The 22,451-nt window shown below is 40.3% G+C and overlaps 1 protein-coding gene across 1 annotated transcript in view; it reads right to left on the bottom strand.

The window, feature by feature from the left end:
• ccser1 (coiled-coil serine-rich protein 1) overlaps positions 1-22,451 on the bottom strand; it is a 1,124,107-nt gene that overhangs the window by 656,560 nt on the left and 445,096 nt on the right. The window contains exon 6 of the mRNA XM_060851459.1: positions 10,050-10,263. Within this exon, the coding sequence (XP_060707442.1) occupies positions 10,050-10,263 (214 nt within the window). The remainder of the gene's footprint in view (positions 1-10,049; positions 10,264-22,451) is intronic.

Raw genomic sequence — 22,451 nt, 5'->3', positions numbered from 1 at the left:
TTAAAATCAGCCTTCGTCCATGAGCTATTCGTTCATAATTAGCAGTCATTATAAATCATTGAAATTTGATCATAAATCCTTATACTGATCAAAGATCACAAACAGGGTCCTCAAAGAGAGCTCAAGAGCCCAGTGTAGACATGACTGGATACTATTTCAGGGCTGAACAGCAGCATTTTAAAACAATTTGGCAGGTGAGAGCATTCTTCTTCCAAGATTATCTGTTTGGAGACTGTTTTCTGTGTGTAGATGCCCCTAGAAACTATAATATGGCCAGAGTAGGGGATGGGAAGTGTGGAAGGTTGGAGGGGAATGGAGGAGGGTGGAGAGGATTCAGGCAGAGTAGAAAGGTGTAAAAATGGGTGGACCAGAGTTACAGAGGGCAGAGGAGAGTGAGGGCATGGTCACAAAGGCAGGTCCTCAACTCAACCAGAGAATCTCTCTGACCTGAGAGAGTCCAGGGTTGTGAAACATACACAACTGAGTTGGTGTTGTGGTTAGAGGAATATATTCTCAGAATCATAAAATCACTATGGTGTGGAAAGAGGCCATGCATTCAAATCAGCACCAACTTTCCGAAGAGCAACTCATCATCCTTTCCCTATCACCATAACCATGCATTGCCTATGGCTAACCTATCTAACCTGCACATCCCTGGACACTACAGGGACATTTAGCATGGCCAATCTTTGGACTGTGAGAGGAAATGGGAGCACCCTGCAGAAGCCCATGCACACACGGGGAGAACATTCAAACGCTAAACAGACGGTCAACAAGGTTGGAATCAAATCAAATGAGGCAGCATTGTTACCAGTGAGACAGCATGCATGCTACCCACATTTAAACACTGTTCAGACCATCATTATTTTTCTTTTATTTTTCTCCTTTTTGGTCTGGAACTGTGAATTGCAGTTGAGAATTGAACTTTGAGTAAATTGTTTTAATAATAAAAGAGAAAACAAAAGATTGACATTTACTAGAGTTTGATATTGGAAGCTGGAAGAGGAAGGGTAGGAGAGGAAGGAGTAAAAATAGGGAGAATGCAGGTGAAGTATCAGACGTCCCCTCAGTTTGCGTTAACAGTAGAAATAGCCAAAAGTTAGGTTGAGAACATGGCTTTGAGCTGGCAATTGACCAGCATTAAGAGCAGTTTGAAGTAAACACCTCGAAAGGAAAAGAACATTGAGAAAGACCCAAACTGTTCCATTGAGTTGGCACTGGCTAGCTTAAGAATGAATCCAGAAAACAGACCAGCCGTGGTTGTACTAAGAAATAGAGCAAAACATTGGCCAAGAGCTAAGATTTAAATATACTGCAATAAAAATGGGGATGTTTAAAGTGGAAGTCACTTAGGGTATAAAGTGCACCAATAACAGTTATTAAGAAAATTCACATCACAAGTAATTGTTAGAACTTATATTCTCCACTTGCAAGCAGGAATGCATTGACTGATTTACAGGTCAAAGTATACAATCTCTCAAGATATTAGACCAATGGCTTTTTTATAACAGGTCTTTGTTCAGACATTAGTGAATCCTAAAACAGGCTATTTTGATGCTGAATGTATCATGTCACTGTCAATATTTGATTAGTTGCCCATATCTGATTTTAGCTATTCAGTCTAAATGGTTCCTTCTGCTGACTTTCAATGAGATTCTGAAGTTATTGCGTTTTTTTTTGACGTGGTGGTTGAATTAGATTATTATTTAATGTTGCCACTGCATTATAAGAAAATCAGAATAATCATAAACATTCATACACAAGATCACAGAATTTTTTGCTGCACTGAAGGTTGAATATGGCATGTTTCCATTCAACCCCCAAGTGTTGGCGGACAAAGCTGTCAGTATTGTTGAACTGCATGACTTATCAAAATTGTTAGTCTAAGTGATACAATTATGGACTACAAAGGTTTCAGCCAATCCAATTCCTCAACTGCTTCTGTCCTATCCATCTTAGAAAAGCCCTTTTCTTAACAATTTGTAATTGGTTTTTTGAATCCAGTTGCCAGCAAGACAGCAAGTTTGAAGTCATATAACATCATCATTAATGACACAAATATTATTTGCCCTTCAAAGTTATGACAGTTATGATCACTAATTCTAGAAATCATAATTGACCTGCATTTTATGAGCTATAACTTAACTAAATGTATTTGGTTGAGGTGATAGCCAGCAAGAACAGCCTTTTCCTTCTCCAAATACATTGGATGGAAGTTGATGGAAGAATTGTCCCACCACTATTTGATTAAATATTACTGGCATTGGGAAATGCATAATCATCAATGTTACGCAGTCTAGGATGGTTTTTTCAAGTCCTGTCCTTGACTGTTAACTGAGGCCAAATGATGTTAAGTATGTAAGTTAGCTTACTGAGCTTGAAGGTTTATTTTTTACAGATGTTTCGTCACCATATGAGGTAAAATCATCAATGAGGGTCTCCAGTTAAGCGCTGGTGGTATGACCCGCCTCTCTATTTATAGGTCTTGGCTTCTTAAGGTGGGTGATGTCATTTCTAGTTTTTTTTCAAGGGAAGGTAGATAGGATCTAAATTGGTGTGTTTATTGATGGAGTTCTGGTTAGAATGCCATTCCTCCAAGAATTATCGTGAGTGTCTTTGTTTCACCTGTCCTAGAAACAAATTAGAGGAAACATACAAGACTATCAACAATATTCTGACAGGAATAAAAATCACAAAAGAGGAGGAGAATGACAACAGACTCCCGTTCCTAGTTGTGACAGTTGAACATACAGTTAACAGAGAGCCTCAAACCAGCATCTACAGAAAAACAGCAAACACAGATCAAATACTTAACCACAGAAGCAATCATCCCAACACCCACAAACAGAGCTGCATCAAGACATTATTTCAATTAGCTACATCACGCTACAGCACACAAGAACTACAAAAAGCAGAAGAAAAATATCCACACAATGTTTTCAAGAAAAACAGGTACTCAATAAACACAATCTGCCGATTCCTCAGAAACAAACCCAAACAAGCAGACACAATGCAACCAAAACCTATAGCCAGACTACCTTACATCAAAGACATATCAGAAATGACTTCCAGCCTATTCAGGTCCCTTAGCATCATGGTTGCCCACAAACCTACCAACACATTTAAACAGCGACTAATGAACCTAAAGGATCCATTAGATACTACCAGCAAAACTAACATCATTTACAAGATACCATGCGAGAACTACATCGGGCAAACTAGCAGGAAGCTTCCCACCAGGATACATGAACATCAAGTGGCCACCAAAAGACATGACCCACTATCACTAGTTTCTATGCATACAGACAAAGTAGGACACCACTTTGACTGGAACAACACACACATCCTAGGACAGGTAAAACAAAGACACATAAGAGAATTCTTAGATTCATAGCATTCTAACTCCATCAATAAATACATCGATTTAGATCTTATGTACCTTCTCTTGGGAAAAAAAGAACTGGAAATGACATCACCCATTTTAAGAAACCAAGACCTATAACTAGAGAGGTAGACATACCACTCGCGCTTCACTGGAGACTCTTACTGATGATGTTACCTAGTACGGTGACAAAATGTCTGAAAACAAACCTTCAAGCTCAGTGAGCTAACTTACACATTTATCAACAACCTGAGCTACAAATCTCAAAAATCACTGTCAAATGATGCTGTTAATCCTGTTGCCTAAGGCAGCTGTTGTTCACTTTCTCTTTATTGTTTAATTAATAAAAATACAGGTCAATCTTTGAGTGTAGATTCAAGTTTTGTTTCCTGTGGTTACCTTGTCATTATAAATCTATGTAGCACTGAGAAGTGTTGCTGCTAACTACTCTCACTGTTAATTTTAGAAACTGCTCTCTTTCCTGAGAAATGCCTTTGGCTTGTAATTCTTAGCAAAAGTCAAGGTCAAAAAGATTACAGGCCAGTAGTTCTTCAATTTTGGTTTACACAATGAGCTGATCATAACTGGTCAGCAATTGGCTCCATCTCACAAACTGGGGAAAAGGTGGGGAAAGGTCAGCTTTGGATCCCACCACTGATTGCTGTGATACTATATCTCCGTGTCCGACTGTCTGCTGAGAGGAGTATTTGTTTTAAAATGCTTATCTTGCCATACATTCAGAATTTTAAATGAAGAACATTTAGGCAAGGCACAAATCCATAAAGAATCAAATCACAACATGAGCTAATGTCCATGAACACTTCACTCAACATGCATCAGGCCTGTGAAACCCAAACACAATCTGCATTTGTGCCTGTGAAATACAAAACTCAATATGCATTGCTGTCTGTGGAACTGTATTTCAAACATCTACCTTAGTGTTTGCAGAACCATATTCCAATTTACACTCAACTGTAAATATGCTTTTCCATCAATCTACTAACCAAAACAGCAACTAAACCCAAATTCAACATTATTCCACCAAAATGGCATTGTAAATCTAGTGAGATTGCCTCAGAGTGTACTTAACCACATCTTCATGTGGAATTATACATTATTCATCTATAACAAGTAGTGAAGACCTGGGACTACATTTTTTCATTATGGTTTTATCATAGTTATATTGCACACCTTTACAGTACAGAAGCAGAGGGACCTTGGGATTCAAGTGTCCAATTCTCTGAAGATGGCCAGCCAAGTTAAAACAGTTATTAACAAGGCTTATAGGTTTGCAAAGGATAAAAGCAAATAAGTGAAGCTACTCTCCCCAAACAGTTGGTCAGACCGCATTTGGAGTTTTGGCTGCAAGATGAATGGGAGTAGCCGAGTAATTCTTTCGGGAGCCACTACAGACACAATTGGCTGAATGACCGCCTACTATACTATAAAATTATATAACTAGCTTTCAATTCCAGATTTCTATTAACTGATGTTGCACTACTTGCCATGCTGGGATTTAAAAGCACGTTCCCTCAGTATTACCATGTCTAGTGACATTAGCGCTCTGCCAAAGACTCCTTTAAACATCTGAACACACAGATAAGAAGTAACTAATATCCTCTAGGAATGACTATCCTTCTCTGCCAAACATGTCAAGCTTTCCCAAAGTCCTCAAAGGAATTCTTGCCAGTTTTCAATTTTACAAGAGTTCAATTAAATGTAATTGCAATTTAGTCTGGGAACTCATATTATAACACACTTATTTAACATGGCATGGCAGAAGACTGACCCCTTAGATGCCTAACAAGCAAATTTTCTAAACCCTGAAAAAGCAGGTTTTCAGATTTGGCGCCTCACAATTATATCTAAATCTGAATAGTGTCAAGGTAGGGAGCTTCGATGAAAAAAAAGCTTGTAATCTCCAAGAAAACAACTCCCACAGGATAAAGTTACTAAAACACCATTTAAACAGATCAGAGGATGCCTGTAGTGTAAACACAAGGGCAAGGGAAAAAACACTGAACACAGATCTTTTTATCACCTTTAAACAACAAACAAGCACATATGACTAATTTTGCCAGACAGTAATTATAGAGGGAACAACAGATAATAACACACAGCAGAGAATGCAAAGGAGTGTTATTCCCTTTCAGGAAGACTTTCAGCAGACTGAGTCAACTCAGCAAGCTTCATCTGGAATGTGCCATATTGATAAACAGGAAAATCGTAAAACTTGTTGTCAAACATAATTCTCCAATGTTTAATCTTGCTGCGTGGCTTCTTTTTCTCAATGTATTTTCTGCTGTTGTTAAGAAACCCATGAAAGACAAAGAGGCCCAGATGGATTTGGGGAATGCATTCTAGGATTGATATCAAGAGGTCCTTCACCCCTGCAGAAGACTCACACTAAGAATGGCTTTCTACAGACAGTGAATGAAAATAAACATGAGAGCAAAGAGTCTTGGAAGTGAAAATGCTGGAATATTTTTAGAGAATTCATAGGAGGAGTGGACTGTCTGGATGACTGAACTAAGTTAAACCAAAAGCTTCAGTCATCTAAAAATCACCTTATGATCTTGTGATAGGAACATATCTGGTAACAACTGACAACATTCATCAACAGGTTTTCCTTACACCATTTTACTGGGGGATATTTTCTTTGAAAATACAACAGTGTCTTGAAGAAAATGTAATTGGCCATTAATTCTTTTGGTTTATTGAACATCCAACAAAAACAAACTATGTTGCATCTTTAAACACAGATGGGAAAAACCTGAGGTGCTTCACGGGACTGCTGTCAGAAAAATCTTTGATCCAAAGTTCCATGAAAAGATAATCAGGACAGTTACCAAAGGTTTTAGCAAATTAATAGGCCCTTAAGGAGTATCATATTGTAGTTGAGAGATTGATGATATACAGCTGCAAATGTGTTGCTGGTCAAAGCACAGCAGGTTAGGCAGCATCTCAGGAATAGAGAATTCGACGTTTCGAGCATAAGCCCTTCATCAGGAAGGGCTTATGCTCGAAACGTCGAATTCTCTATTCCTGAGATGCTGCCTAACCTGCTGTGCTTTGACCAGCAACACATTTGCAGCTGTGATCTCCAGCATCTGCAGACCTCATTTTTAATTGATGATATACAGATGGTTAGGAATGGAATTTTTGAGTTTGATGCCAATTCTGTTGAAACAGGCCACCAGTGGTCAGGCAACAAAAAGCACAATACTGATAAACTTGCATCAAACTTGTCTATTTAAATTATAAATATCATCTCTAAGCAAGAAAGGAAATACTCTCAATGACAATAAACATACACACAAACTGTTTTTATCTTACCATTTTATCAGCAACACAAATAAAATTTTTTAAAGTTCACAAAATCCCAGGTGCATATTGAGATTGTACGCCCAATAATGTGTGTTATCCATTGTTTATTTATAGATATCTTGACTCAATCTGTTCAGAGATTTATTACACACTTCTGGAACAGGTAGTATACTTCTAGCTCAGAGACAGAGACACTACCACTATGCCACAGGAGCCCCCCTATTGTTTATTTATAAAACACAAATGCAAATTTGTCACATCTGAGCCCTGAACATGTGGTTAATACATTGGGAAACACTGTGCAAAGATCAATTTCAGACAGAACAGAACAGATGCTGACCTGCAATGCTACACAAGTTGCCTGACCTACTGAGTATTTTGAACATTTACTTTTTTTTTGTTATTGTTGTACTAACAAGTTGCCCTTCTTTCCTGAGTGAGCAACGATACACTGCAAAATAACTCAATTCAAATTAAACCTTAGCTGGAATCAAAACTCAGATTTTCAACTCGTTTTTCTCCCCTGAGCAGCTGGGTTGACAAACAACTTTCCTGAACAATAGAGCTTTCCCTCTCAGAGGACTCTGTCAACCATCAAAGGCCATCTCATGTTGGAAAATACAGATACCATTGAGAGGATTCTATGCTGCTATATCTAAGGGAAATTGCTGTGTTGAAGAAATAAAACAGTGGTGGGAAGCAGAAAGAACACTGAATATTCCAAACAATTCAATGTGTTTGTGGGTAGTTAATATTGTGAGTAAAGCAAATATACATGAATGACAGCAATGGATAAAACAAAACCTTTACTTCTCTTGAAATTCTACCTTTGTTTAGCAAGAATGCTAACTCCATCACCCAGAAGAGGAGACTTATATTTTTGGTAATGGAATAATCAAATGTGCAATGATAACCCTCTGATATTTTGCAATGACTTAACACCCTCGGACATAGAGAATTAATTATAGGTACTATGAATGCTGACATTGAAACAGCAATGAGATAATACCTCAGAAATTAAAAAGAATACATCAATGGGTGATTTTTAAATAGGAGGCAGTTTGGTTTTCTTGGGGAAAAGGAAAGTCAACAAAAGGTTAAGCCCCCAGGATGACGAAGGAAAGGAGCAAGATGAAGCAGAAAAGATTCTAGGATGATGTCAAGTTCAAGTTACTAGGAAGGATCACGATGAACATAAAGTGTACAAAGAAGCACAAAAGGAAACAAACAGGGATAAGGCAGATGTTAGTGGCTGGCTGAGAATACATCGAATAATATTTTTAAAAATTCAAACTTTATGTGTATAGGTCTGTTAATGGTGAAAGAATTACCACAGCAACAATGGGGCTGATCAGCATAAAATAGAAAACTTCTGATATAAGCATAAGACTTGCCTGAAATCCAAAGTGAGAACTTTATATTAAAGCTTATCAAAGAGGTTTTCAGTTAACAAGGAGATTCCCTGAATATTGGATGAGATAAAATAGACAAATAGTTGACACAGGAAAACTGGCGAGACTCAAAGTCACCTATTCTCAGGTTGCCATGGGAAGTAAAGTTGGACATTGCAGTCTAATCAAAACCTTTCAATCCACCTCTAATAGAGCAGTGGTTTCAAAGGACTGGAGGATTGCAAATATTACATCCTTGTTCAAAAGACAGGTAGGAAGGTTAACCTCAGACAAAGTATCAAAATGTTACGAGTAAAAATCAGGGAGAAAATTAACAACCACTTGAACAATCATGGATTAGTGAAGAAAAACCAGCATGATTCTGTTCAGAGAAAGGAGCACTGAATTAACTTGATTTTTTAAATTATAACAAAGTGGGTGGATGAGGGCACTAGAGTATATGTCTATACAGACCTTCAATATGTTTTTGATGAAATATAATGAAGTGTTTGGCAAAATTGAAGCCCATGGAATAAAAGTAGCAGTAACAATATGGATTAGCCAACAGATAGAAAACAAAGAACTGTACTGAACTGTTACAGTTTTTTTGGTGACCAGAAGATATTATACAATGGCATTCAACAAGGTTTAATACTAGAATCACTATATGCTTTTAAACCAAAATGACTGGGTTTGGGAGATACATAGCATAGTTAAAAATCTGTGGTTGACGAAACTTGGAGGCAATAATAATAGATTTAATCAGGACTCTGGTTGTTGGAATGGGCAGACACCTGATACTTGGAGTCACCAAGTATGAGAGTCAGGGAGTTAAAACACTAACCCAGCCTTAGTTGGCATACACTGCACAATTCTGGACAGTACATCACAGGAAGGCATTCTGGCATTGGAGAGATGAGAAAAAAATTTACAAGAATGGTTCCACATTTCTTCAAATAGGTTGGGGGAGCTGAGGCTGCTAGAAAAGCTCAGCAGGTCTGAAGAGTTTTCACAGGACAGAATTCCTATAGTGTGGAAGCAGGCCATTTGGCCCCTCTGAAGAGTACCCCTTGCAGACCCATTCCGCTACCCTGTTACTCTACATTTACCCATGACAAATGCACCTAACCTACACATCCCTGAACACTATGAGCAACTAAGCATGGCCAATTCACCTAGTGTTTTATCTGCAGCACTAGGTGGTTGTGAGAGAAAAGCGGAGCACCCGGAGGAAACCCATGCAGACATGGGGAGAATGTGCAAACTTCACACATACAGTCACCGAGGCTGGAATTGAACCCGGGTCCCTGGTGATGTGAGGCAGCAGTACTAACCAATAAGCCACCATTCCACGCCACAATGTGAAGGAGGATCACTAGACCCAAAACATTGGCTCTGCTTTTTTTTCCATGGACACTGCCAGACCTGCTGAATTTTTCTAGCAATTTATATTTTTTATCTCTGCTTTCCAGCATCCACGGTTCATAAGTTGCTGAAAGCTAACATACAGATGCAGCAGTAGCTAAGGGGGTTGTTCTTTAGAGCACTGAGAATAAAAAGAGATTTGATAAAGATATCTAAAATCAAGATTAGTTTGAGATGAAGTAAACAAAGTGAAAGTGTTTCCAGTGATTGTAGAGTCCATAATTAGAGGCCTCAGATTTGAGGTGATTGGCTCAAGAACTAGGAGGGAAGTTGAGGAATTATTTTCTATTCACAATATGATTTGAATTTGAAATATATTTCAATTCAAAAATGAATTTGCTAAATAGTCAAAATAAAACAAAAAAGAAACAGGTTTGCTTTTCAATGCTCACATTCTATAGGTACTGTTAAACCTGCTCTCCAATATCATTGGTTCAACATTCTCAGTGATTTTATTTTTTCTATTTCTGAAATAACTCTTGCAAACTTGCATATTAAACTTGGAAAAAGAATTCAGTGAGTACCTCCTGGAGAATCCTCTTCAACTTGAGAAGCATCGTCTTTACTGCGGTGCAGTCCTGCATCATCAACCTCAACGACATGGCTTCCAGACCCCCACCAGGCTCATCCTCCCTCAGAAGGGACCAGTCTGAAGATGCAGCACTCAGCCAGTGGTTGTACCGAAGAGGTCTAGATTCACAAAGCTCACCTTCTTTTGAAGACTGGACAAATGGCAGTCTAGGAAAACAGAAAAAGTATGCATGATTGATTATGAAAACTATTTGAAGCAATGCTTTGACTAAGTAGTCCAGTCAACCTCTTAAAATTGCTCCACCATTCATGAGTGATCATATACCACAATGCTATTTTCCCATGTTATCCTCAGTGTTATTAGTAAGTCAAACTCTCTCAATTTCTCTCTTGAACCAACTCAATGACTGACATGGATAGAGAATTCCAAAGATTCAGCACCTTCTGAGTAAAGAAACTCCTCTTCATCTCAATCCTAAACAGCTTATCCCTGATTCTGAGACTGTGACCACTGGTTCTAGGTCCCCAAGAAAGACAGCACAACTTTTCTGTATCTACCCTGTCAATTCCAACAAGAATTTTCTAAGTTTTAATGAGACTACCTTCATTTTCCTAAAGTTCAAAGAATATAGATCCATTCTTCTCAATCTCACCATATAGGGCAATTTTGCTATCCCAGGAATCTCTATTGTACTCCCTCTAAAGAAAACACATCTACTTTAGGCAATGGGACAAGAACTACACACAATATTCCCAGTATGGGCTCATCAGCTTCTGTACATTTGAAGCAAGTAATCTTTCCTTTCGTACTTAAATTTCCTTAAAATAAAGGCTTTCTTGCAACTCCCCCCTTAGTTACTGCTATATCTGTACGTTAGTTTTCAGTGACTTATCAACAACAACATTCAGATATCTTTCGAGATCAATACTTTTCCTAATCTTAACATTTTGGAAATAATTTTTATGCCAATTCTTGCTACCAAAGCAGGTAATCTCACATCCACTCATTATATTCCATGTGCCAAGCTCTTGTGCACTTACTCAGTCTATCCAATCCTGTTGAAACTCCTTGTGAAGCATCTTCACAGCAAAAATGCCCATCTAGCTTTGTGTCAACTGCAAAATTAGATATATTTATGAACAGCTGGGGACATTTATTCTAACAGTACTTGACTAATTAAAGCCTGCTAACCTGAGAATGAGCCATGTAGTTCCACTCAGTCCTATTTTCATGAATCAATTCCCAATCTAGGCCAGTATACTGCCCCCATTCCATGTGCTTTCATTTTGTTTATATTTTATTTTGTGTGGGAACTTATCAAAAACCACCAACATTCACTGGTTCTTCCTTAAATGAGGTAGGGGAGGGGAGGTAGAACAGTAGTAGCATCCCTATCTCTGAGCCAGGAGTCCTGGGATCAGCATTTAAACAAGCTATTTAACAAATATGAAATGACCTGCAAGGTTAAATGCAGAGTTAGAACTCAAATCCCATTATGAACTAACTACAGAAGCTGCAGAAAAGAAGAATAGCAAACCTTTAGCCATGGGTGAACATGATAAGTACATATGTGCTAATCTGTTGTACAGGAACTCAAACATGCTCTTCTGACAAAAATCAAAATTTGAAAATGTTTTCTTCAACCTTACTGTTGTTCTGTACTTTAGGAAGATGAACAGTGCTCACATTAAAAGAAAGGTAGGCAACATTTCCTGCTAAAGCTTTTGTCATATGAACGCTCAAGCCAAAACTGAATCATGATAGCAAACTATATTCTCATAGCTTACATCTGCAGAATGCTAATATAGTGCAGTCTCTCTGGAAAATATCTGCTAAGACTAAATGCTACAATAAATTAATATGTTTTAATTTAGGGAAGTCAATATCCAACACTAGACTGAATGCAAGTTACAAAGCAAATAAGTTACAAGATGAGCAGAGCCACGATGTGGAGGAGCCGATGTTGAATTGAGGTGGATAAAGTTAAATATCACACAACACCAGGTGGTCTTTCGCTATAAATTCTGTGTCCTATGAACCTATCCAACCTATGAAGAAGGAGCAGTGCTCTGAAAACTGGTGCTTCCAAATAAACCTGTTGGATTATAACCTGGTGTGGTGTGATTTTTAACAATGAGCAGAGCAGCACTGAAAATCTCTATGCTTTCCTGTCTATCAAATGTTTGATGCTATGCTTTCACATGATTGAAAACTTTGTGAATGATGAACCAAAAAGAGTGTAAGCACAGTCATAGCTGCAGGCTTACTGGGTCCAGCTGTTAAAACTTTACACAGATTCAAGTGGAAATAATACAGGGCTTTTAAGATTATGTAGGCAGAACAGATTTCACCTGAGAAATGGACATCTGTTCTGAGTGCAATGCTGACAAGGAAGTTTCTGGATTCATCTAGAATCACCTTTCCACCTTCTTCTTGATGTTTATCCACTCTTGCTCAAAGTGTTATTTTGAAGATATTGGAAAGTAGTAGTCTTGACATTATCTTTTTTTAAGTTCATCCAGAGAATATAGGCATCGCTGGCTAGTCCACATTATTTTTTGCCCATCACTAATTGCCCTTGAGGAAGTGGTGGTGAGTCACTTCTTTGAAATGCAGAACAGTGGGCGGCATGGTGGTACAGTGGTTAGCACTGCTGTCTCACAGCGCCAGAGACCTGGGTTCAATTCCCGACTCAGGCGACTGACTGTGTGGAGTTTGCACGTTCTCCTCGTGTCTGCGTGGGTTTCCTCCGGTTTCCTCCCACAGTCCAAGGATGTGCAGGTCAGGTGAATTGGCCATGCTAAATTGCCCGTAGTGTTAGGTAAAGGAGTAAATGTAGGGGTATGGGTGGATTGCGCTTCGGCAGGTCAGTGTGGACTTGTTGGGCTGAAGGGCCTGTTTCCACACTGTAAGTAATCTAATCTAATCTAAAACAAAACATGGAAGGAAGGTGGGGGTTGGGGTGGGGAGGTTCAGGTATGGTCATAGTTAGTTGGGTACTTACAGAATTTTGACCCAGCAGCAGTGATACGGTTTCGGGATAGAATGGATTTATTTGGTGGAACATTTGCAGGTTGTGATGTTTCAATCCATCTGCTGCTTTTTTCCTTTAAAAGCTAGAAGGGGACCTAAGGGGCAAGTTTTTCACACAGAGGGTGGTGTTTGCATGGCATTTGATGCCAGAGGAAGTGGCAGAAGCTGGTACAATTACAACATTTAAAAGGCATCTGGATCAAATATGAATAGGAAGGGTTTAGAGGGATATGGGCTATGTGCTGGCAAATGGGACTGGATTTATATAGGATATGTGACCGGCATGGATGAGTTGGACTGAAGGGTCTATTTCTGTGCTCTAAACCTCTATGACCTTCTGACTCTATGACAGCCTATTGAATTTCTCAGTTGCTGAGTAGCATTGCTGCACAACAACAACTTGGATATGTTCCATTCAGCAACTGCATTCGGGCACTCTACTTGAGACGAGGAGCTCACTTAACGTAGGATTGCAACTATGAAAAACGTGTTACCGATTTTGATGCACTTTGCACTCCAAGATGCAGTACAGTAACTCACCAACGCTCCTTTGATAGCACCTTCAAAATTCATAAATCTGCCTGGACGAACAAGAGAGCAGCAGATGCGTGAAAACACCACCTCCTGCAGGTTCCATTCCTGATTAAGGGCTTTTGCCCAAAATGTCGATCTTCCTGCTCCTTGAATGCTGTCTGAGCTGCTGCACTTTTCCAGCACCACACTCTTAACTCTAATCTCCAGCATCTGCAGTCCTCACTTTCACTTAATTGTTTTTTAAAGCTGACCATTAATAATATTTACAGAATTACTCAGAACTCATTTGTACTCTTCCCATTAAGGAATTCTTTGGCTTCAGTTAGTATCTCTGACGTATACAGTTGAGACTGGAGTAATCTGTGGTCCAAACCCTGTAACTCCATTCATTGATGAGTGAAACTGAACTGAATTTTGCAGCTATGACAAATTAAACCATCTTAACTACATTTTAAACAATTAAAATAAATTCTCACCAGAACGTAATCATATCTCCCTCCACCTCAATCCATAATTGCAGTTTTTCAACCAATACATAAAAAATGCCAACAGTTACAGCAGAGACAGGCCATTTGGCTACAACAGGCTTGGTAAATATTTGTGCTCCACTGAAGACCAGAAGTCGGCCATCTAGTCCATCAAGTCTGCTCTGCCATTCAATGAGATCACGGCTGATCTGACGATCCTCAACTTGATTTCCCCGCCTTTTTCCATAACCATTGATTCCTTTGCTGATTAAAAATCTGTCTGTTCCTCTTGAGAAATTAAGATCTTTTAATTTTCTTTAGCAAGTTTAACAGGAAGTGCAAAATATTAGCTTTTACGTAAGAGACAAAGAAAAGCTTGCATTTATATGGCACCTTTAATAATCACCTGCATCCATAGATTCACTGCCATCTGAGCAAAGAAATTCCACTTCATCTCTGTTTTAAATATGCATCTCCTTATTCTGAATTATGACCTCTGATCCTAGACTGACCCAGAGAGGAAACAACCTTTCTGCATCTATCCTGTCAGGTTCTCCTAAGAATCTTGTATTTTTCAAACAGGTCTCCTCTCATTCTTCTATATTCCACTGAGTACAGGACAAATCTACTCAATGTCTCCTTATAGGACAGGCCCTCCGTATGTGGGATCAGCCTAATGACTCTTCTCTGCTAGGATTGAGTAGTTTGGGCTTATACTCAATTGAATTTGGAAGAACAAGAGGGTTAAAACAAATAATCCTCATCACATTCATCTCACCTATTCCCAGATCCTTTGCATTCACCACTTGTACAAGCTAATCCAAATCTAGACATTCCTCAGACTTTTACCATAAGGTTGTCAGAAAGTCCATTTACCTTTAAAGTTGCATTAACATCAATGAATTCTGTTGTATCTGCCAGCATGGGAACAAAATGCTGGTGTGTCCCTCATCTCAGAGGGAAATATTTCTTTATTGTCAACTATGACAGAATTTTTAATAATAGGCTCACAATTCAGCTATTCCGTAAAACAAAGATTTACACATTCTCCTCATTTACTGACATGTTCGCTCAACAATGTGAAGACATTTCACTGACAGGACAACACAACCCATTTGATCTGTATCCCACCCACAAACTTAAATATTCACTCCTCCCACCATTGCGGTAGCAACCATGCCGACTAATTACAACATACACGGCAGTCAATTAGCAAGGATCCTTTGGCAGCACCTTCAAACCCATGACTTCTACTACCTGGAATGCCAAGAACAGCAGATCATAGCATCATAGAATGCGTGGGAACACGACTTCCTCTCCAAGTCACACTTTACTATCTCTGGTCAAAGTCTGGAAATTCACTTCCGATCAGCTGCATGGCCTTATCATCAATACACAAACTGCACCAATTCAAGCAGGCAACTCACCACTACTTCCTCAAGGGAAATCTGGGATGGTCAATAAATACTGACCGAGCCAGTGACACTCATATCTGTGAAAATATTTTTAAAAATGAAGGGAAATAGATAGCCATACAAGAGAAAAAGAAACAGAAAGATACAGAAAGATGGCAAGGACTTAGGGGTAAAACCAAGCCATTCAATTCACAAGCTTTGACAAGATAATTTCACAGAAAGAAGGTAAAGCTTGTTTCTCTTGTGACAGATTTGCTCTGCATGTATTCAAAACCAATCAACCAAACATGATCATTCAACCAGCCTCTGACTTGTAGACCTGGTGACTCAAACACAAGGTGTCTTTCTTTGCAAGTGCAATATTCTTACTGTGCTCACTTGTGCCCACTACTTTGTAATGTGTTATTTTCAAAACATTATTTTTAAAGGACATCAAACTGAAATTTTTAATTAATATTGTAGATACTACTATCCTCGTCTCAACTGTTTTTCCTGCCAAAGTAGACAGGTTCACATTGCTAAACTCTACCTGCCGGATTATAGCCCACTCATTTCATCTAAATATATCCCTTTGAAAACTCACTTCACCTTCTCAAAAATTTACTTTAATACCTATCTCCATAACAGCATCAAATGTAGCTCGCATACATCTGGTCCCATAATTAAATTGTATGTTCATAAGAGTTAGATGATGGAGGAGGACCAGCCATCCAGGATGAGTATCCCATTTCAATGATATAACTTTTGTACAATTCTAAGTAACAGAACCTCAGAGAAAGCTTGTTTAACACATGCCAGCCTCAGTTATAGGAGAGTTTATGGAGATATTCCTTGTGCACAGAACAACCAGAAACTTTTGTAGAGCACTTCAGTTGTTGGATGCTGAAATTCCTCAGACCATGCCCAAGCATTATACCAAATGGAAAGGCATGGTGAAAGTGTTGCTCGATTCTTGTTTGGAAATCAAGCTGCATTGCAAATTGTGCTTCATTCCCCCCCCCCCCCCCCCCCCCAATTGAGGTACTGAACCTCTGAACCTTTTGCAGCAGACACAGACACAAGCTGTTCATCTAAATCACAGAGCTAGCTGTCAAGCTGAAAATCTTGGTATTTAGTCAGCCCAGGACTCGATAAGCAGGAATTAGTCCCCTTGATTTGCACACAGTCAGCAGAGTGAGGATGCCACCTGCTGACTGGCCCCAAAGCATACAAGAAGAAACTGACATAGGGATTAGACTGTGGATGAACAAAGCAAACAATCAACATTGGCTACATATAAAATGTTGGAAATGAGCACTGATTGGATAGCTTCAGAGTGTTTTTAGTACTGTATACTTAAGTGAAGGTCACAACACAAGAAAAATACACAAATAGTAGACCATCCAGATGCCCACAATTCAATGACTACCAAGGCATTTCCCTTTTAGGGAACCTTAATAGGGTAACCAAGGCAATGATTTGTATGGGCATTATATTCTGAATGAACATAAAAGATCAGGGCAGAAATGGGCCATTCAGCCCTTTGACTCGATGAGAATAATTTAAATTGATCCAACTGCCATGGAATTGAAATACTTATCACCAGAGCCTGGACTTCCCACATTTTCCTAATCAATCTGTTCAGAGATGTTATAGCACATTTTTTAATAGATGGTACTCGAACTAAGTTCTCCTGTCTCAGGGGTAAGAATGCTACCAATATGCCATAAAAGCCGACAGGTTGTTGGATTACCAATCATAGCCATACTACCTTCACTTGTAACACGCATGAATGAAATCAAATCATGCTTGCTTTTGTTCCTATTCATAATTAAGGTGGACAATATGTAATCCATACCCCTATTTTGCAAAATACTTTTTTTTAAAGCAGCTCTATGGAGCACAGAAAAGAGATCAGTGTAAAAAAATCAACAATTGAAGTCAACAGACCTGGTAGAGCAACAGTAGACCTGCCAAGTAACAAGACAACATTCTGTTGTACTACTTTGCAACCACATAATCCAATGATTTTAATGAATCTATGAAATAGACCTCTCAGCAGCTGAATAGTCTTATTTCATTTGCCGATTAAGCTAATGAGAGCATGAACACATTATTACTCCTCAGGTCTGGATTATTGCTTACTTCGCCAGCTCATTGACATAATAGCACTGGCCAAATGATTTACAATAATCTTTGACGGCAATACTTTATCATTCCGTTGGATTCATTTGCCAGGCTATTATTATTGGTTGTAGGATGTATGGAAGGATAAAAGCTCTCAGGCGAATGTCTTTTGTGGTGGATCCGCCTCCAAACTACATGCACACAAAACAAACCCTGCTAAGAAGTGAAGTGCTTCAGAAACCCCTCTTCCAATCCAAAATGGTAATAGCGTTCTTTGTCTAACATGCTCTGTAGGTACTGTATTCTCTTACACAGCTCCAAGTCCACAATCTGAATCTGTTACTAGCTGAATGCAGCAGCTTGACTGTTTTGTTTACTCACTCCTATTTTGATATTTAGACTTCAAAACAGTACTGACTTTCAGATCACCTGCCCCTCCAAAGCAAATCCGCGACACTAATCACACCCTCCATACCTTCAGCAACTTCTAGTTCCGCAGCCCATAGCGCTTTCCCTTCATTATGGGCATGCAGTCCTTATACACGTCCTTACACCAAAAGGATGACTGCCAGGCACTCTGCTTCTTCCTTTCTAATGGACCCATCCAGTCCCCCTCTACCAATACCCTCCTCCACCTCGCTGAACTGGTCTTCACCCTCAATAACTTTTCCTTAACTCCTCCCATTTCCTTCAAATCAAGGGGATGGCCATGGATAACTGGATGGGCCCCAGCTATGCCTGCCTCTTTGGCGGCTATATCAAACAATCCCTCTTCAGTACCTACACAAGCAGTGTACCCCAGCTCTTCTGCCAGTACATCGATGACTGCATCATTGCAGCACGCTGCACCCAGGCTGAACTGGAACAGTTCATCAACTTCGCCCACATTTTGAACAATTTTCCTCCCTCCATCACCCAGACAGTACTCCACCACACCACCTCTATTCCCTGCTCCACCGCACTAAACCAGCACCTCCCACACAATAAATACGGAGTCCACCTTGTCCTCACCTATCACCCCACTCGTCTCCACATCCAACACATCATGCCCATTACTGAGAACATCTTCCTCTCCCCACCCCTCTCTGCCTTTCACATGGACTGTTCCCTCCGATAGTCCTTGGTTCACACCACCCCTGCCACCGAACCCCCGGATACATTTCCCTGCAACCAGAAAAGATGCAAACCCTCCCTCTCACCTCTATTCAGGGCCCCAAACAGTTCTTCCAGGTGAGATAGAGGTTCACCTACCTCTCTTCCAATCAAGTTTATTGCATCAGGTGCTCCCGATGTGGTCTTCTCTACATCAGCGACCAAATGTCAACTTAGGGAACAGCTGAATGAGAATCGCAGCCAGGTCCGCAGGGACTGATCGGACCTCCCAATCACCACCCATTTCACTTTGCCCAACCACTCCATTTCCAACAAGACCATTCTTGGCCTCCTCCATTGCCAAAACAAACTGCAGCTCCTATTGGAGTTCTCCAATTTCAAATAACGTCCTTCCCCATCCCCCAACTCCCTTCCCAGCCTCTCCCTCTCCCTTCCACCAACCAGATTCATTCCTCCCATTGACCAACCAGGTTGTACCCTCTACTTGTCTTCACCTATTCCCCACTTCACCAGCCTGCCCCACCTCCCCCTTTATCTGCAGCTCCCCTTACACCCACCCCCAGTCCTGAGGAAGGGTTACACTTGAAACATCGGCTTCTACAACTCCTGATGTTGCCTGGCTTGCTATGTTCATCCAGTCTCCTGCCTGTCTAGCTCCAAAGCACTTGGCTGGCTGCAATTTGCAATATCCTCACCAAGACAGCGGCAGTCACTGTATAAATGCAAATTATTTATTTATTTAATTGGATTGTAAATCTGGACCCCCGGGAGGGGCCTCTTGGATCCATGATTGGTCAAATAGATACTAGCAGCTCGGTCTGATTTCAGCAAGATTTAACAATTTATTATGATGCCGGGCATAGATTGTGCAGCAACGCAGGGGTTAAACACCTCTGTGTACTTTGGAAAAGCCATGCAATTAGCTTAAAACACAGACAAATCCTATAGGTTTCTTAACAAGTAGAACAGCCTTAATTGCAAAATTAATCCAATAAAATGAAAGGTTATGACAAATAGACATAAAATTAAGCCAATAATATTTCCTGGGAATTAACTAGTTTTCACATTTTTATCTCTTATCACCTGGTTTCCAAGGCCAATTCTGAAAACTTTAATAATGTCATATCTTACTTAGTTAATTCATGCTATGAACAGGGCATGGTTTGGCAATGTCTGTCAATTAGTTCAGGAATGCAATTTTCAGCAGAGTAGATGCCATTGCTCCCAGAAGTCATTTTATGATGTTATTTTATGTTACTTGCATTAAGAAACCATTTTGTAGTTAGTAAAAGCATGCATTAAATGGTAGCTCCTGACAACAGTCTAAATCCAGATTTTAGATCCTCAGGGGGAATCAGCAGAACCCCACTGTAGCAAATTCAGAAAGCTCAATTGAATTTAATAATATAATTAGTGTTGATGTTGCTAAAATAGCCAGCAAAACAAAGCAGTGAATTTCCATGACCAGATCCCTTTTACATTAGCATACCTGATGGGGAAAATGATCACATGACACAGTCACCACTGTCATGAACCACTAATACGAAAGCAATGTTCAGTTTCAACAAGAAGAAACTTGGATCCCAGAGCACTTCAAGTTCAATTTCTTGCTTACACATGAAGGCAAGGTTTAGCGTAAGGAGAAAGACAGATTCAATGTATTTCAACAATGCTCTCCCTCACCACTGCCTCCCAAAATGTCAAATCAAGGAGACAGTGGCTGTATTGCTTGACTATTAACCAAAGACCAGGTAATGGTCTGCAGTTATAAATACAAATCCTGCTCAGACGGAATTTCACATTGGTCCCCAAGGTCCCATACTTCCCCCGGGAGCCTGTGCCCCACAACCTGAGCCGCCTTCGGAATTTTAATTTTGTCCCTTTCAAGGACGTAAAAAGGTGGGCCCTGTATCGACTGCTGCTGCACACCGTCCACCTCTTCTTCCCCATCCACTTTCCAGACACGCCTTGGCTTGCCCATTTGCCACCGGGCGGTGGGGACCCCCAGTGGAGGAATCTCTACATGGGAGTCCTCCCCCTTTCTCTCGGGGATCTGGGGTGGAGGGTGCTGCACACAGCGGTCCCCTGCAACCGCAGATTACGGTGGTTCACGGACTCCCAGCCCAACTGCTTGTTCTGTGGCACTGTGGAGTCCGTGGACCATGTGTATGTTGGGTGTGGGCGTTTTCACTCTCTTTTTGATTTTCTTAAAAACCTCCTCCTCTGCTTTTGGTTGCACTTCAGTCCCACGCTCCTGAACTTCGGGCACCCAGTACGGAGGAGGGAGGGCGGGTCTGAAAACCTCCTTGTGGGTCTGCTCCTGGGCCTGACCAAACTGGCCATAAACAGGTCCAGGCAGCGGGCCATGGAGGGGGTCGTTAGGGTCGACTGCCTGCCCCTCTTCCGCAGTTACGTTAGAGCCCGGGTGTCCTTGGAGAAGGAGCACGCGGTGTCCACCAACACCCTGGAGTTGTTCAGGGAGAGGTGGGTGCCACAGGGAGTGGAGTGCATTATTTCCCCCTGCAACTCCATTTTGATTTAACTCCTGCCCTCCCCTTCACTGTTTGATCACACAGCATTGCCCTTTGATGTGAAGGGCACTGCTTGTCACTGGCCACTCGGGTGTTTCTTTTGTTCCCGATGGTGGAAATTGAATAAAGATTCATACACCCTGTGTCTCACACCTCCACACACACAACATGGGTGCTGGGGAAAAAAATAAGCACTACCGCAGTTAGGCGGTAGATAGCCAGGGTGGGGGGTGGGGGGGGTTATAAATAAATAAATGAATAAATAAATAAATAAAAATCCTCCAGTGGCAGGTATTAAAGTCTAAAGTCAAAAAAATCTGGAATTAAGGCTCTAATGAGGACCTTGAAACCATTGTCAAATGCCCAAAAAACCCAACTGGTTCACTAATATCCTTTAGGAAAGAAAATGGCCAGCCATGCCTATCAAGACTCTTAACTGCCCTTTGGACAATTAGGGTTGGCCGAGCCAGCAAATCCTATGAATGAATTTACAAAAAATCCAATGAAATTAAAATGCAAGTTACCATATCCAAACATTTGGTTTAAACCGTTTCTGAGTTACTGACCTGTTGTTCATATTTCAGAAACACTGGCAAAATTTCAAGATGTCTGTTGATAGACTGAAGGTTTCAAGGAAGAGGCTGATGGTCTTTTCTTAGTCAAGGTGAAATGAGTGATTGGTCACAACCTGACTGAATAGTGGCAGCTCAAGGGGTACTCCATGTCCTCTGACAGAATATACAATGCAAACAAGTCAGATTTCCTGCCTATGCAGTGAAAATCAGGCAAGCCAAAATAGTGTGGTGACGTATGATATGGCCGCGAGGGTTTACAAAGCCCGAACTTCTGCAAGTTACTCCCTACCACTCTCCACCTTTCTATTCACCTTCCCTTAAGACAGTCTTTAAAATCTGCTGCTCGGACCAAGCCACTAGTCTTTTAACCCAATATCTTTATTTCAGGTACATTTATCAATTTAGCTCTGATTGAATGCATACGAAGCATCCTGTCTTAGTTCAATCATGTGGGTGTAATTGTAGTGTTCATCCCTCTGAGCTAGGAGACCTTGCTTCAAGCCCCACCAACTCCAGCGTGTACAATATCATCTCTGAACAGAAAATTATCAGAAAATTTCTCCATCAGAAATGCTATTTAAATGGCTTTCTTCTTCAGTGGCATGATGAATGTACCAATC

The sequence above is a fragment of the Hemiscyllium ocellatum genome, chromosome 36, assembly GCF_020745735.1.
Source record: "Hemiscyllium ocellatum isolate sHemOce1 chromosome 36, sHemOce1.pat.X.cur, whole genome shotgun sequence".
Taxonomy (NCBI): Eukaryota; Metazoa; Chordata; class Chondrichthyes; order Orectolobiformes; family Hemiscylliidae; genus Hemiscyllium; species Hemiscyllium ocellatum.
Note: the sequence above shows the minus strand (reverse complement) of the source record. Positions and strands in the feature narration are given on the sequence as shown.